Consider the following 14,731-nt stretch of genomic DNA (forward strand, 5'->3'; position numbering starts at 1 on the left):
TTATTTTCAAGCCAAAAGAATTACATATGTCCTCTCTTGGGAATCCAGAAATAGGTTAAAGTTTAATTAAAAGTCTCATGATTCCACAGTTGGAATAGAGGATCACCTCCTAAAGCAGCAAACTTGTGAACCCCCTGAGGAGAACCACCCCCCTGCATGGCTAACAACCCTCGCTCCAGAAGGTTCTTATCACCTAATCTACTTCCAGTGCTTTTCAGTACTCACGCACAATTTTCTCATATCTTAAGATCCTCGTACTCTTGCACACATCCTTCCTTCACACATGCCGTCCCCTTCTCTGCCTGGAGAACTCCTTACCCCTAAAGACTCGGGTCAGAAGTCACCGCCCCTGTGCTACCACTCAATGCAAAGCATGCTCATTCATTCACTTCTCTGTTCTGCACTTAAGTGTTAAATCACCGAGAGAAGAGGTCTGGTCTTACCATCTCTAGAATAGCTCTGGATCTGAGCTCACATGTTGTATACAATACATGCTCAATAAATGTTTTGTAATATACTAATTTTATATGTATGTACAAAAAGGTAAAAAGTTCCCATACCCTTTGACCCAATTATCCCCATGGCAAGGAATTTATCCAAAGAAAATAAGTCAACAGGAGAAAGGAAATTACACAGATGAAAGTGCAGTAAAATATGTATTTGCTAAACATGGGAAACAAGTTAAATGTTTATCAACAGAGTAATGGTGAGTAAATTATAGTACATGATCTTGAAGGAATATGATTCATTTTTCCATTCATTAAACAAACATACAGACTGCCAAGAAGGTATGTGATATATAGAAATGAATTGGATACCACATCCGCCTTCAAAGAGTGCACAATCTGGTAGAGGCTTCCAAAATGATAATTACAAAACTACACAGAAACAGAGAGCTATTTGGGATATAATGTTAATAGAAAAAAAAGCAGATTACAAACCTGTCTGTACATTATGATTGCAACTTTAAACATGTGAGAGAGTGAACAAGGTCTGGAAGGGTGAATGCAGGAATGAAAGTATTTGTGTGGTTAGATTATGGATGACATTTTCTTTAGCATTATTATAAGTGTTTTTCAAACTTTAAAGTTTTAGACCATCCTAAACATTTACTGAAAAAAGAAAGCTGCTCCCATGGCCCTGGCTCTCCAGTTTGGCAGTGGCATGAATGATGTTTTTTTCCCAGATGGGTAGGGGCTTGCCACCAGGTGATTGGGAGGGTTGGGTCAGAGAAGGCTATCAATCTGTAGATCTAGGAGTGTTCATTGGGTGCCACTGTAAGAACGAGCCTCCTGTGTGTCTGGGCTACTATGTCATGCAGAAAAGCCTGCAGACACCTCCAAGCTCTGTCAGCACCACCACTTGGGCATGGCGCATAAATGCCAGGTGAGTGGAAACTGAAGTCTGGGAACCAGACAAGAGGGTTAGGCCTGCAAAAGTTGGTGGCTGGTTCTTCATGTTGGAAAGGATGCTGCCTGTGCAAAAAGTACCATTATCCCCCTTCTACAGATGAGGGAACTGAAACTTGATTTGGCCCAAGCTACCCAGTGGGCAAATGACAGAGTTGGGGTTGGAATCCACCCCTTCTCACTTTGGGTTAGGTGTTTTTCTATTTCTCCTCCTGGGCCCAGGAGCAGGTAGGTGGAGATGCGTGAGGTCATATGGAAGAGATCTGTCTGACAGGGTGGGTGGAGTCCTTGGAAAGAGGGAGGCAATGGGGAATCTGGGACCATGTGATGGAGGGTCTCAGAGGCCAGGCATTTGAGTTTGAACTCGATGCAGCAGGCAGTGGGGAGCCTTTGTAGGTCTGGGGACATGACAGAAGGGGTTCGGTGAAGAGAAGGCTGGCAGTGGGTGCTGACTGGTGTGATCAGGGGAGGGGGTCAGGCACAAGGTAAGGATGGTGTGCAGCTCTCGTTCTGTCTTATCAGAACTGCACCTTGACCTTGAGATCAGAGAGGGGTGGGTGTCAGTCCCTCTCTGGTGATAAAGCTGTATTGTGTGACTCTGGGCAATCTGTCACTACTCAATTATTTGAGGGTCAGAGAAAGGAAATTGCACCTGACTCAAGCCCTGGTTTCCACTCACTCTGGGGACTCAGCCACCCCTTTGCCCACACCTCAATGTGAACAGTACTCACCACTTTCTTTTCAACTAAAAGCTAGTCTGGGTTGAATTTTTATCATTTGTAAACAGAAAAGTCCTGACATTCGTCGCAAGTGACATGTCTACCCTTCATTCAAATTTTGAGCCCAAGTCTCAAAAACATTCCAAGGTTGTTTTGGGTCCCTCATTTCTTGCATGTAAGAAACAACAATGAAAATCTGCCCTCATTAACAGCGTCAGATTCAGGAATTCTGGGTTCTCTGTAGAGACAAGGCTTTGGGGATCCCTTCAGAGAAGGAGAGATGCATCTCCATCACTCGTGTACTGAGTAAAATTGCTGCTCAGAACACTTTCCCGCCTGCTCCTTTGCGACTCAGATGGGGGGAAACTGATGTGGACTGAATGACCACACAGGACAGCCAGGCATTTCCTGTATAGGTGGTAGAGGTATCTTCTGAACTTCTCTCCAGCAAACGCATAGATAAGGGGATTGAGGCAACAATGGCTAAATGCCACCGTCTCAGTCACTTGGAGGGCCAACTTGAGATCTCTCCTCATGTTACAACTGGGAAAGAAGTCATAGAGTTTGAGAGTTTCCAAGAAAATCATAATGTTGTAGGGTGTCCAGAAGAGGAAAAACACGACGACCACCAGAAAGATCAGCTTGATGGCTTTAGCTTTCTTGTGGTTCTTGCAGGAAAACAGTGTCTGAACGATTCTGAAGTAGCAATAACTCATGATGAGCAGGGGGAGCAGGAAGCCAAGTAAATTTGCTTCCACGTTGCGGAGCACAGGCCAGATATCCCTGAGGATCTCAGGGTAGTCACCTAGGCACTCTCTTTCTTTCTGCTTTGTGAACATGAACTGGGGTGCCGCGATCAAAATGGCTGCTGCCCAGACACCTAGGCTGATGGTGACACCGTGCTGCATAGTCCGGTTGTTCATGGAGTTGGTGGCCAGGACGATGGCCAGGTACCTATCAAAGCTGATGATGGTGATGAAGAATATGCCCGCAAAAAAGCCGATGAAGAAGAAGGCGGTAGTGAGCACGCACATGGCATTGTGGAAGCCTTCTTCATTTAGCACATAGTGAGTCCAGAAGGGCAAAGTGGCTACAAAGAGCAGATCAGACAAGGCCAGGTTCAGCAGGTAAATGTCAGCGATACCCTTGGTCTTGCGGGTGTTGACGAGGGCAAACACCACCAACAAATTTCCCACCAGGCCAAAGGCAAAGACAAGGGGGTAGAATATGGACAGGAAGACACTCCCAAAGGCCACGATGTCCCCTACATAGCAAGCTTCAGCAGACTCATCGTACTCAAAATTTTCTGTAACGGATTCAGTTATAGACATGGTGAGGGCCTGGGTAAGAAAGGAAAACAAATAATAGTGTTAGTTCTCAGAGGAACAGAGTTAGAACTCTGTCTGGCTCCACATGTAGGCTGGCAGGAAGGGACAAATATTAGACGGTGCCTGCTACATTTCCCAACCTCACACATGCCGTCTTGTTTAATCCCCACAACAGTGGGGACAAAGGCTACGACAGACTCCTTTGACAGAGTAGGAAGCCAGGTCTCTGTGAGGTTTATGACTTGCCCAAAGCCACACAGTAAATGGCTCAGTGAGCATTTGCATCTCACTTTTGAAGCTTCAGATGTCTCTTTTTCTTTGACCTTCAGAAGTCTCTCCAAAAGGCAGCTAGCTTTACCAGTGTGTGGATGCGGGAGAGGGGACCGAGGGCAGGAGGTGAGGGGTGGGGGTGCAGCCATAGTTCATACTTCCAGTCCAAAGTTCCCCAAAGCAATTCTCCATCCTCTACCTTCATTTCTACCATCTCCACTCTCTGGCCCCTTGTTTCTCCTCCAAGAACTAGGCCAGGAAAGTGAGGTCTCAGACACTGTCCCAGAGTCCTGAGCAGACCACACAGCTGGAAGCCCTCATCTGTGTTTTTTGAGGGCCTTTTCTCTTCCTCTTCCTCTTGGAATCAACAAACCCTTCTTTTTCTTAGCAGGGATCAGACAGAGAGTCATAGACTCTACGGTGACTTACTTGTTTTGGGATGTCCAGAACTTTCCTGGTTTTAGCACTGCGAGTCCCCTTAGTCCCAAGCAAACCGGGACGGTTGGTCACCCCACAGCCCCAAGTGAAGAGGAGCTGCTGGCACCCCCAGGGCTCGAATGGAGGCTGGGACTGGATTAGCTTGCTGGGCTGGGCCCCAAGTGGCTAGCTCGCCCGATCATGACCAGCCCCGCACTTCACCTTGGCCTGGCCTTCCCCACTATTTTTGTCTCCTGTTTCCTCCTGAGCAGGAATTGGAAAAGAAGCCATTTCTGCATAGGCTGGGAAGTAAGTCTTGTCCCACGCCCTTTCTCTTCCTGGCCATTTACCCCGGAGCTGGAGCTGGCGGCCACAGCAGCCCTTCCACACCTCTGCGCAGGGCGCCACCCTCGCCCGGGGACTCTGTCGCTGCCTGCTCCCCGTCACAACTGGAAGCAAAGCTCAAGCTTCTTTGACCAAGGGAGTTTCCACGCCCCACTGCACCCTTTTTCTGCTGGTTTCGCCCGGGTGATGTCTCTGACAAGAAGAGGGCCCACTCAGCCGGGGTGTGGCTTCTCCCTTCTGCCTCTGCTTGCACCCTGCGTCATGCCCTGGCTCTGCCCAATGCACCAGTGATGGAGCTCTCAACCCCAGAGAAGGGGATGCTTCAGGCTGCAATGCCCTTTTCTCAGAGAGGAACCTCTGGCTGGGACCATAATAATGTTTAAGTTAAACGGTATAAAATTGCTGAATGCAGCTATTTTTGAGCTACACTAATGTCAGTTTTATGTGACAAACTGATATATATGGAAACAGGAATTGCTACTTAGTACATGTAGCTTGTTGCAGAGCATAATCTTCCCAGGCGTCCTGCTGTATAAGAGCAGAAATAGTCAGGTCCTTGGTGGTTATAAATTAGGGACCCTGGGGCTAGCCACCTCCCCCTCCTGCCCCCCACCTCCCTGGTGGAAAGAGCTGGCAAAGCTGACCTCAAGAGGAGGCCAAAGCCAATAAAAATCGTTCTGCATTTCTTTGTGCCTGTGGTCAGAACTTCAGCCCACATACTCCCATGCTCAAGGAAGTGCCCACACTGACAGTCACTACAGCAAGTTTGAAGTATAAATGAAGGTAAATAACCTCAATGCGTCACTAGGGACAGATCAAATAAACTACAATAAATCCAGATAATGGAATAAATGGAATAACAAGCTCTTGCTTAGTAACCTAAAACCAAAAACAACACCACCCCAAAAGAAACCCCCAAAACAAACAAAAAACTCAGGCAGATATATGTCTGATATAGAACAATCTCTAAGATACGGTGGTAAGTGAAAAAAGCCAGATGTGGTATTGTGTACATAGAATGCTGTCATCTGTGGAAAAGAATGATGTGTGAATACTTTGTATAGGGTTTAAATATCTCTGATGGGACACACTAGGTAACAGTAGCTCTCTGAAGGGACCACCAAGTGACAGTGATTACCCCCTGGAGAGCAGTTCTGAAGACTAGAGGATGGGGGAAAGAAGACTTGGTTTTCACTGTAAACTTTTGGAATTTTTTCCCATATACACATATTACCTATTTTGGAAAAGATTTCAATTAATTATTTGGAATTTAAAAAATAAAAATAACAAATATGATATGAGTGATATGAAAAACTGAAATTAGTAACCTAGTACAGTAACAAACACTTTGTATATGTTTAATAAATGGTAGGTGACACATAAAAGGATTCTTTCTAATTTATGGGCAAGTTAGATGCACTCAGAGAAGGTGAGCAATTTGTTCAAGGTCACACAGCTTGTATGTGGCAGGGCTGCAATTTGGACTCAGATGTATCTGGCCTCAGCACTTTTTAAAATTTTATGTTTTCCTTCCCCTGACCCCCTCCACCAAGATTATGTGTTCCTAAGAGAAAAACCATGTACTCTTCAGTTCTGTAGGCCAGTGTTCAGAAGAGGGAGAGACCTGGTCCAGAGCAAATTCCATATGAATATTTGCACAAGGATAAATGTATTCTAGACCTTCATTCCAAAGAGTTCCATGGGCACAGTGATGATAGCACCCTATTAATTGCCATGTTCCCAAGGGTGTTCACAGGGCATACAGATGTCCTTTTTGATTACCAGCCAGGGGCCCTTAAACTCTGAGAGCTTAGTGGGTACCCGGTGTGTTGAATGAATGAATGAGTGAATGAAAGGTCTAGAGGAGCAAGAAAAGAGATGCCTCAGCCTCACAATGCAGAGCTCAGAAGTCGAGCACAGTTCCCCTCCGCTCTCCACAGCCAGAAAACAATTGGAAAGCACAGCTTCTCATCCCAGCTCATTCCCTTCATGTATGGCTAATGAACATGTCTGATCATGAAACTGATACTGGTACAAGCAATTTCAGCTCAGTCTTCTACGCAAATATCAAGAAACAGCTGCTGCCTCGACTGCGTGGGGTCATGGGTGGCAGTCAGTGTGCTTGAGCCAGTTCAAACCCAGCCTTGTTATACAAGAGCCCCAAAGCATGTGAGGGCGTCTGTTACATCAGAGCTCTGATTCCACTGCCCTTGATAGTTTAGCAACATCCCTTTTCAGGAATGGTGGGACTCAGTTGAGTGGATCTTTTACTTCTGGATCCTCTGAGATGTTCAAGGATTGGGAGACGTGTCTGAAGATGGGGGTTCCTGGCAGCAGGTGGGAGTGTGGCCAGTCCTTGCGGGTGGCCCTCAGGGTAGGTCAAAGGCCTGCCAGGGGTCTAATTTGCTTTCACCCCAGGCTGGACAATGACTTTCCTTTGCCCCTGAGGACACCAGAAACCAAGTGTAAGGGTCCAGTGAGATAAGTCTTGGCAGCCTCTGCTCAGCTGGGTTTCTCAGGGACAAGAGGAAGCCTGCAAGCAGGGAAAGTGGTGGGGGTTGGGGTAGCACTCACAGAGGCCCTGCCAACTGAGGCTGCACTGCACGTCTTAGGGCGGTAGCCAGAAAGAACGCGAACTTCCTCTAGGCTGTTCTCAGGCCTCCCATCCTCTATTCAGTTAAGTCAAGGCTTTGCTAAATAGTATCAAGCTGGAAGACTTTGAGCTGAACCTAGAAGTGGAGCTCTGAGTGAGCATGTTTCACACCCAAGTAGAAATGAATTTTGTACGACTTGCTTTATAAAATCACCCACTCTCCTCCACTGCCGATTCTGGTCCACTTCCTCTGGTCCACTTCCTTTTCTTGTGCCTGCTCATTTATTTTTTTAACTTCTGTGGGGAAGGGTATCATTACCCATGGTTTTCAATCAGCTTCTCTTTTCTATACTTCCCTTCTCTTTTAGGTAGCACAAATCCATTTTCTTCTTCTATCCAACATCTTTTTCATGTTGCTTTCCCCCTCTTTTTCAGCTTCACATCCTGCTTACTGTTTGCTAAATCCAGTCTATCTGCTTTTAGTTTTTTACCCTCCTTCGTTTCTGTTTATGGCTTTTTAGTAAACCCCTGAATAAAGACTGGCTCTGAGGTTCAGTTTGCTGGACCCCCAGAATTTATTGCCAAGAAAATCGTAAGGTTTAGTTTTTTTTTTTTCCTTTGGACCAAATAAAACTAGGGAGTTGCTTGAGCCCCAGTCTGAACCTTCCCTGTGGGGATGCCACTGTGCTGTTAGAATCCCAGAATCTGAAGTCACCCTCCGAAAGCTGCAGTTTAGGAGAGGAGGCTGCCATTCTGGGTGCCTGCTAAGTGTCATGCTCCAGACTCAAGATCTCACTTAATTCTCTCTGTACCTGCCATGGGAAATGATTATCTACACTGTACAAATTAATGAACAGAGGCTCAGAGAAATCTGGCTAACTTGTCCAAGGATGCCACAGAGCCAGGATTTCAACTCCAGATGAATTTCTGCACAAAGCCCTGCTCCCTGCAGTGCACAGTGCTTTTCCCTCTGGAGTAGCAACCTGCAGGATATTGTAGGCCACTTCTCTAGACAAGAACTGGAGAACAGCAGACACGGGCCCCCTGAAAAGGAGCTGGTCCATGTTGCAACCCCAAATTGGTTGGGTCTCTCTCCCTTCTGGACTCAAAACCCAGAGCACTGACCCTTGGGAAATGGTGAGTGGAAAATGGAGGGTGGGATATTATTTGCCCCTCCAGCCACTACAAGGTGTTCCTGACTGCAGGACCCCCAGAACCTAGTTCTCATCAACAGTGATGAAGAAATTGGGACCATTTTCTCTGGAGAAGAAAAGGCTGAAAGCTGAAGGGTCAGCCAATTTCCTGCCTTCAAGTACTGCATACATGGTGAATTTAAGAAGCCATACTTCATAGGGGTGCACATATTCCATGCATCAATGGTTGGAAGACCCTGGCAGGTCCCTCCAGCTCTGCCTCAGTTTCCTGATGTGTGAAATGAAAGCATTGGACCAGATCACCTCTAGGGGCCTTGTCAGCTCTGGCACACTTAGTGTTTCAGCAAGAATATAAAGACAAGGAAGCAAGCATTCTTAAAGAGCAACACAAGTCTTGAAGAACAAGTAAACAGTCTTAAAGAGCAACACAAGCCCTAGGTCAGCAGAAGTGTGATCTGATGTCAACAAAGTGGCTGCCCCATCGGCTGCCCAGGGAACATGACACCACAGGGCTGCAGCCTGCAGCATCACATGAGGTTCTGTATGGAGACAGAGCTGCATCTGTTGATTTCGAGTCCTGACAAGTCTTGAGCTTTACCTTGCACTAGATAGAAAGGTTCTCAGTCTGCAGCCCTACCCACACCCCTGACTGTCTGGAAGCCAAGTTTTACCAGGTTCTGAAGGTTTCCCATTGACGATGACAGCTACTTTTATAACACACACTCCTTAGGATGAAGAGAGAGCTAAGGCTGAAAGCAGATCTTGGATTCCACACTTAGGAACTATAAGGAAAAATTTTACAGCTGGTACCCCATCCCCTGTGCAAGTAACTTGAGTGACTGTCTATTGCCATAGCAATGATCCCTCCTAAAACAGAATGGTACTGTCCACCCACCAAATGCACACCTAAGCCACAAAAGAGCAACAAGAGAAAACCCTACCCAAGGCAAAGGCCTCTCTGGGTTAGGGAGTTGCCCCTTTACAAAACCTGCCATTAGTTTGGGTTTGACACCCCTCCCTCCCCTTTCCTCTCCAACGTACTTTATGGTATTTATTTCTGTCAAAGTAAACTGTGAAATTATGAAAGGAAATGCTTTATAACTTTTTTTAATAATTAAGAAAGAGATGGTCTTTTAAGTTGTATTTAATTATCAGTTAAGCCAATATTTATTAAGCATCTTTACCATATACTAGTGTAAGGGCAAATAAAAATTAAAAATAAGAGGCTAATTTTCCGTGTTGAAAATAAGGGAAAAGATTCTCTTCACCTCTTTTTCCTCACAGCATTTACTTTAGAAAGCTTGCAAGTCCTTTCTCCTCTCTTTGAATGTATATAAATACTTTTGAAACTTAATAGGCCTTATGTCAGCTTTATGACTTAGGAACATCTTTTCAAGGATCTGGGCCATCATCCCTTTGAAATGTAAGCATCAAGGGAGATAGCACACTTATTGTCCAGTGTCTGTGGGAGGGTAGGAGCCTAACTCCCCAGACTGGCTCCAGATTGCAAAACTACTTGTTGTCATAAAGATAAGAGAAGTATGTTTCTCCTCTGGGTAGAGCCAGTTAGCTAACACAAATGGCCACCTATTTACCAGGTAAATTTAGAATAAACTATGTATAAAAAGTGAGATGACTAGCTATTGTTTATCTTGAGGATATGTATGTAAGGGGTTGTGTCTGCTTGGCCATCTAAAAGGGTGAGATTTCTTTCTGTCTTTGCGCTCTCTTAGCCTATGATGTGCATCTGGCTTACTGCTTGTTCAATAATAAAACTGTTTTCTTTCTCTACTACCTTTGTGGAAAGGATTTCCGTGTTGGCAGAAGATTTTGTTTTTAATTACATTTCTCCAACACTAGGCACTGTGCTAAATTCTGCATAGGTTAAAATTTTGAAGAAACAGTTCCTGTAAATGTTTATTATTGTTTAGAAACAGAATATAAGAAAAGTCATGGGAAGCCCAAGGATTGGACCTTTATATCTGTCCCCATAGGAACTGGGGAAAGGTGATAAAGAGGGTGTCACAATGAAAATTGCCATTGAAGCTGAGTCTTAGAGGGTGAGAGGAGTCTTCCAGGTAGACAGAGATGGTGGTGGCAGTGAATGGGGGGCGGGCTTTGAAGCTGAGGTGCAGAGAGTCTGAGCATAGGGAGGTTTCCAAGGGCCAAGGCCAGGTGGGGAGAATGTGAGGGAATATACTAAGAACAGAAGGAAGCGAGGATGGTGGGGTTGGGAGGAACCAACGTGTTCCTGGAGCACTCAGGGAAGCCCAGTTTAGCCTGAGTGGAGGGCTCAGGTAAGGAGGCAGAGAAAGCCAAAGCTGAGGAGACAGAAGCAGAGGAGACTCAAATTCCATGCTAGGGATAGGGAGTTATAAGGAAATATTATGAAAGACTCTGAAATAGGCACACACACAAAATTACTGAGTGTCCTCTCCAGCACTCCCTTTTGGGCTATCTCCCACTTTTATAGTCTGAGCTAATTTACAATGCTGTAAGTTATAGAAAACTGATAGCAGTGGAATTTTATAGAATTTCCATAAATACTTGTTCATGGAAATACAGATGGTGTCTGGTAGATATGCACTAGATAAGTGCCCCATGGATATGGACCAATTTTGCCTTTACCTGCAAATCCATGTCAGTATTTCTGGAAGCATCTCACCCATGCTATTGCTGTGGATGTAGTCTGTTCATTCTCATTGCTGTGTAGGATTCCACTGTGTGACCATTCCACAATTTGTTATCATTTCTACTGTTGATGCACATGTGCATGGCTTTCATTCTGGGGCTAGTTGGGAAAATGTTGCAATGAAAATTTTTGTGCACGTATATCTCCTACAACACGGATGCATTTATTAATTTTTTTGGCAGCAGGCCAGTACAGGGATCTGAACCCTTGACCTCAGTGTTACAACACTGAGCTCTTAACCAACTGAGCTAACTGGCCAGCCCATGGATGCATTTTAAAAGTTCAATGTTGAGCCAAAGAAGCCAGACCTAAAAGTGGATATACTGTATAAATCTGTGTATGTGAAGATCGAAAATAGCCAAAGCTAAGCCATATGGTTTAGAGATGTATACTTAGATTAGGTCAAATTATAAGGAAAAGCAAGGAAGCAATCACTGTAAGTCAGGATTGTGGTTACTTGTGGGGCAGGAGGAGGCTGTGGTCAGGAAGGGACATGAAGGAGGCTTCTCGGGTGCCCTCAAGGCTCTCTTCTTTGGCCTGGATGGTGGTGGAGATCAATTTTTAATAAGTTGTTAACCTGGACACTATCCTTTCAGTGAGTGATATTTCACAATAAACATAAATTTAAGGAAAAGAACAAGGTGGTTTGCAAAGATATTTAAGGAAATGTGATATAGATTTTCTTCCCTACGAAGACTCATAACCTAAAATAGTTGCACTTTGGCTAAACAAGAAGATGAGGTGGTTGAAGCACTGATTGTGGTCAGAGGGCCATGAGAATCCACCCCGCATGGTAGTCAGCATATTCTGAGCACCTAGTGAGGGCAGGCAGGGTGAAGACTAAGCTGGAAGCCTCAACCTTCCTTTGGCTTTCCTGGGCAGATGAGTGACTCAAGAGAGCTTAACCTCTCAGAATTCCTCTACTGTGCTGCTGAGAACAAGACCTGGGAAAAGTCAGCTAAGATGTGGACTCCACTGCCTCATACGACAGTGACCTGCTATGAAGCAGCAGGAGTTCCACTCCCAGTTTAGCTTGTCTGTTACAGGTGCTAGTTCTGAATGTTTGGGGGCTTAGGCCCCTGGGTCAGATGTTGGGGCTGGGGAGGAGCAGCTTGATGCCCTGGATCCTGAGAAAGAGGTTCTTTGAGGTCAGGGTCTCTGGTTTGGGAGGACCGTACCTGCACTGCTGCTCTTCCACAGCTGACCAGGGTGGAGAAGGGTGTCTCCTGGGCCTGGGGCACAGTGGGGGAGGGAACAGAAGTCGGTCCTGAGCTGGGTCAGGTCCAGCACATCCTTTCATCTTCTGCCCCCATAACTCTGGGTCCTTCACAACCTCACTCACAAGTCTTCAGTGTTCTTAAGGTACTCAAATTTTCTGAGCCTCAGTTACCCCATGATACCATGATAACAACATATGTTGTTTCTTGAGCACCAAAGATGGGCCAGGTGGTGTGCTTGGGATGTTATATACCATCCCATTAATCGTCACAGAGAGCCAACATGTATTCATTACCTGAGTGCAAGGACTCATGGCCAATCTGTTTTAAAAGCTGGAAACAGACTTAGCAAGGCTAGGTGATGTACATAGTTACTAAGCACAGAGCCAGGATTTCATTCCAAAGCCAAGCTGCCTCCCGGGCCCCATCAGTGAAGAGGGGACACTTGTGGATCAGGGCTGGAGAGTAGATTTTATGGAGACTGGCATGTGACTTACATATAGTAGGTGCTCCCTTCCCAGGGCTGGGAAAAGTGCCAGGTCAGCCTGGGGGCTAAGAGGCATCAAACTGAATTTGGGGTTGAGACTGTTTCCTGCTCTGCAACCTTTTGTGGAAATACAGCCAAGCAAAGAGGACGGTGAAAGATGAGAATCCACTCTGGCCTTCCCAAGCCCATTTCTCTCTTCCAGGTGTTCCAAACCCCAGTCACTGACCCCTATCCCCGAACCACTCACAGTAGTTCCCAAGGCTCAGCAGCCCAGTGCCCCTCCCACCCAGCCTCCTTTCAGGAAGCCCAGACCCCTCCAAACCACCCTCAGGGCACAGGATGCCCTGTGAAGTTTTCCTGCCCACTTTCACAAGTTCAATCTTCTTATTTCCTTTTGGCTCAACTTTTTCCTATCTCAAGTTTTCCATTTCAAGTACTCGAAAAAGGAAAAAAAAAATTGGGGGGGTGGGGGAGAGGGGAGGAAGAATCCTAAAATTCCCTAGCTTTCTCTGGACTCAGCTATAAACTCACAAACAAGGCAGGGACTGCAGGCCTCCATGAGGCTGTGATTGCTACACACAAGGCAAGCACTGAGAAATAGCGAGCTGCAGGCAGTCCTCCGATGTATTCCCTCCTGTCTTGCACTTCTAACTTCTTTCCAAAGACTATGTTTTCGACCACAAAACCTTTTGAGCCTGTATCCTTCCAATGGCTATAACAGCATATATCACAATCAACAATTGAATTTGTGCCAACAATTTATTAATTAAAATAGTTGTTACTATAAATGCGATAGAAGCTCATTATAAAAATTTTAGATGGCACAAAAAAGCATGGAAGAAAGAGGAAAAAACCCCACAGAACTATCCACAATCTAACTTCCTACACTCAACCACAGCAATCTTTTAGCTTTTCTCCATCTAATCTTTATACATATTTTATATTTATATTAAGTACGTTTATATTTGTATTAAAATGCAAGCCCTTTAAAAAACTCTTTATTGTTAAATCTTCAAACATATGTTAAAGCAGAGAGTGACCCCTTGCACCCATCGCCCAACCTCAACAATTAGCAACTGGTGGTCAATATTTCATCTGCTTCCCACTTCATGGCCCTAACGAATTATTTAACTTCACCTATAAACACTTAAGTGTGGGTCTCTGAAAGATGTCTTTGTAAAAAAACAAAACAAACAAAAAAAAAACTTCAATACTATTTCTCATCTTAAAAAATTAGCAATAATTCCTCAATATCACCCAGATGCAATTTTATGTCATGCTTTTTCCAGTTAATGTCAAATCATGAGCTTTTCTCCATGTCCCTAAAATGTAATTATCAATGTTTCTAATCATATCCCATTGTGTTGGGTGTGTTAGATGACATAAGCCTCCCACTCTTCCACCCCCTTGGACATAGGCTGAAGAATCCTCAAGAGAATGGTCTCTTTTTGTAGGCAAATGTAAGGCAAACAGCATCTTTACCTACTTTGACCTCTGTGCCCCATCCTACCCCACCCACAGGTGCTGAATAGCCCTCTGAGCCTACCTGGGCTGGACCTGGGAAGGGAGACTTGGGAGGTTCCAGTCAGCTACTCTGTCCTACGCAGACTCCACCAGAGGCAGTATTTCCCTTTCCCTCCCTCTTGGGCATCTTTATTTGCAAAGTTAGCCAATAGCATCTGGCTTCCTGTGAGGCAGGCTATCTTTAGATGCTGCTTCAGACAAGCTTAAGATCTCCAGGCTGGAGACCAGCTGACCCCAGGAGGGTCTGAATTCACAAACCTGGTAGATCCAAGCCTGAGGGCAGACCTGGGGAGCTGGAGAGAGCTAGATGATTGGGGACTGTGCTATTTGCCCCCACATGGGTGGAGGGCCGGAGCAGCCCAGGGTCAGTACAGCACAGTTCAGCTCTCACTAATAGGCACCTTCAGGCAAGCTGTGAAGGCTCATGGAGCCTCAGTTTTCCTCCTTGTAAAAGGGAGCCCATAATACTCACTGGTTAGCACTGGGATGCAGATTAAATGAGCTATAGCCTGTCTCCTCAAAGTGTGGCCCCAGGGCTGTTGAAGGCTCATGGAGCCTCAGTTTTCCTCCTTGTAA

General features: G+C 45.5%; 1 protein-coding gene across 1 annotated transcript; it reads right to left on the reverse strand.

Moving 5' to 3' along the window:
- Nucleotides 1-697: 697 nt before the first annotated feature.
- CX3CR1 (chemokine (C-X3-C motif) receptor 1) lies at nucleotides 698-14,257 on the reverse strand. The gene is made up of 2 exons (XM_008579555.1): nucleotides 14,178-14,257; nucleotides 698-3,468 (listed from the first exon to the last, which is right to left on the reverse strand). Exon 2 carries the CDS (start codon nucleotides 3,457-3,459, stop codon nucleotides 2,395-2,397), a length of 1,065 nt encoding a protein of 354 aa, XP_008577777.1. The 5' UTR covers nucleotides 3,460-3,468; nucleotides 14,178-14,257; the 3' UTR covers nucleotides 698-2,394.
- Between the last annotated feature and the right edge of the window lie 474 nt (nucleotides 14,258-14,731).

Source organism: Galeopterus variegatus, unplaced genomic scaffold (assembly GCF_000696425.1).
Source record: "Galeopterus variegatus unplaced genomic scaffold, G_variegatus-3.0.2 Scaffold1912, whole genome shotgun sequence".
Taxonomy (NCBI): Eukaryota; Metazoa; Chordata; class Mammalia; order Dermoptera; family Cynocephalidae; genus Galeopterus; species Galeopterus variegatus.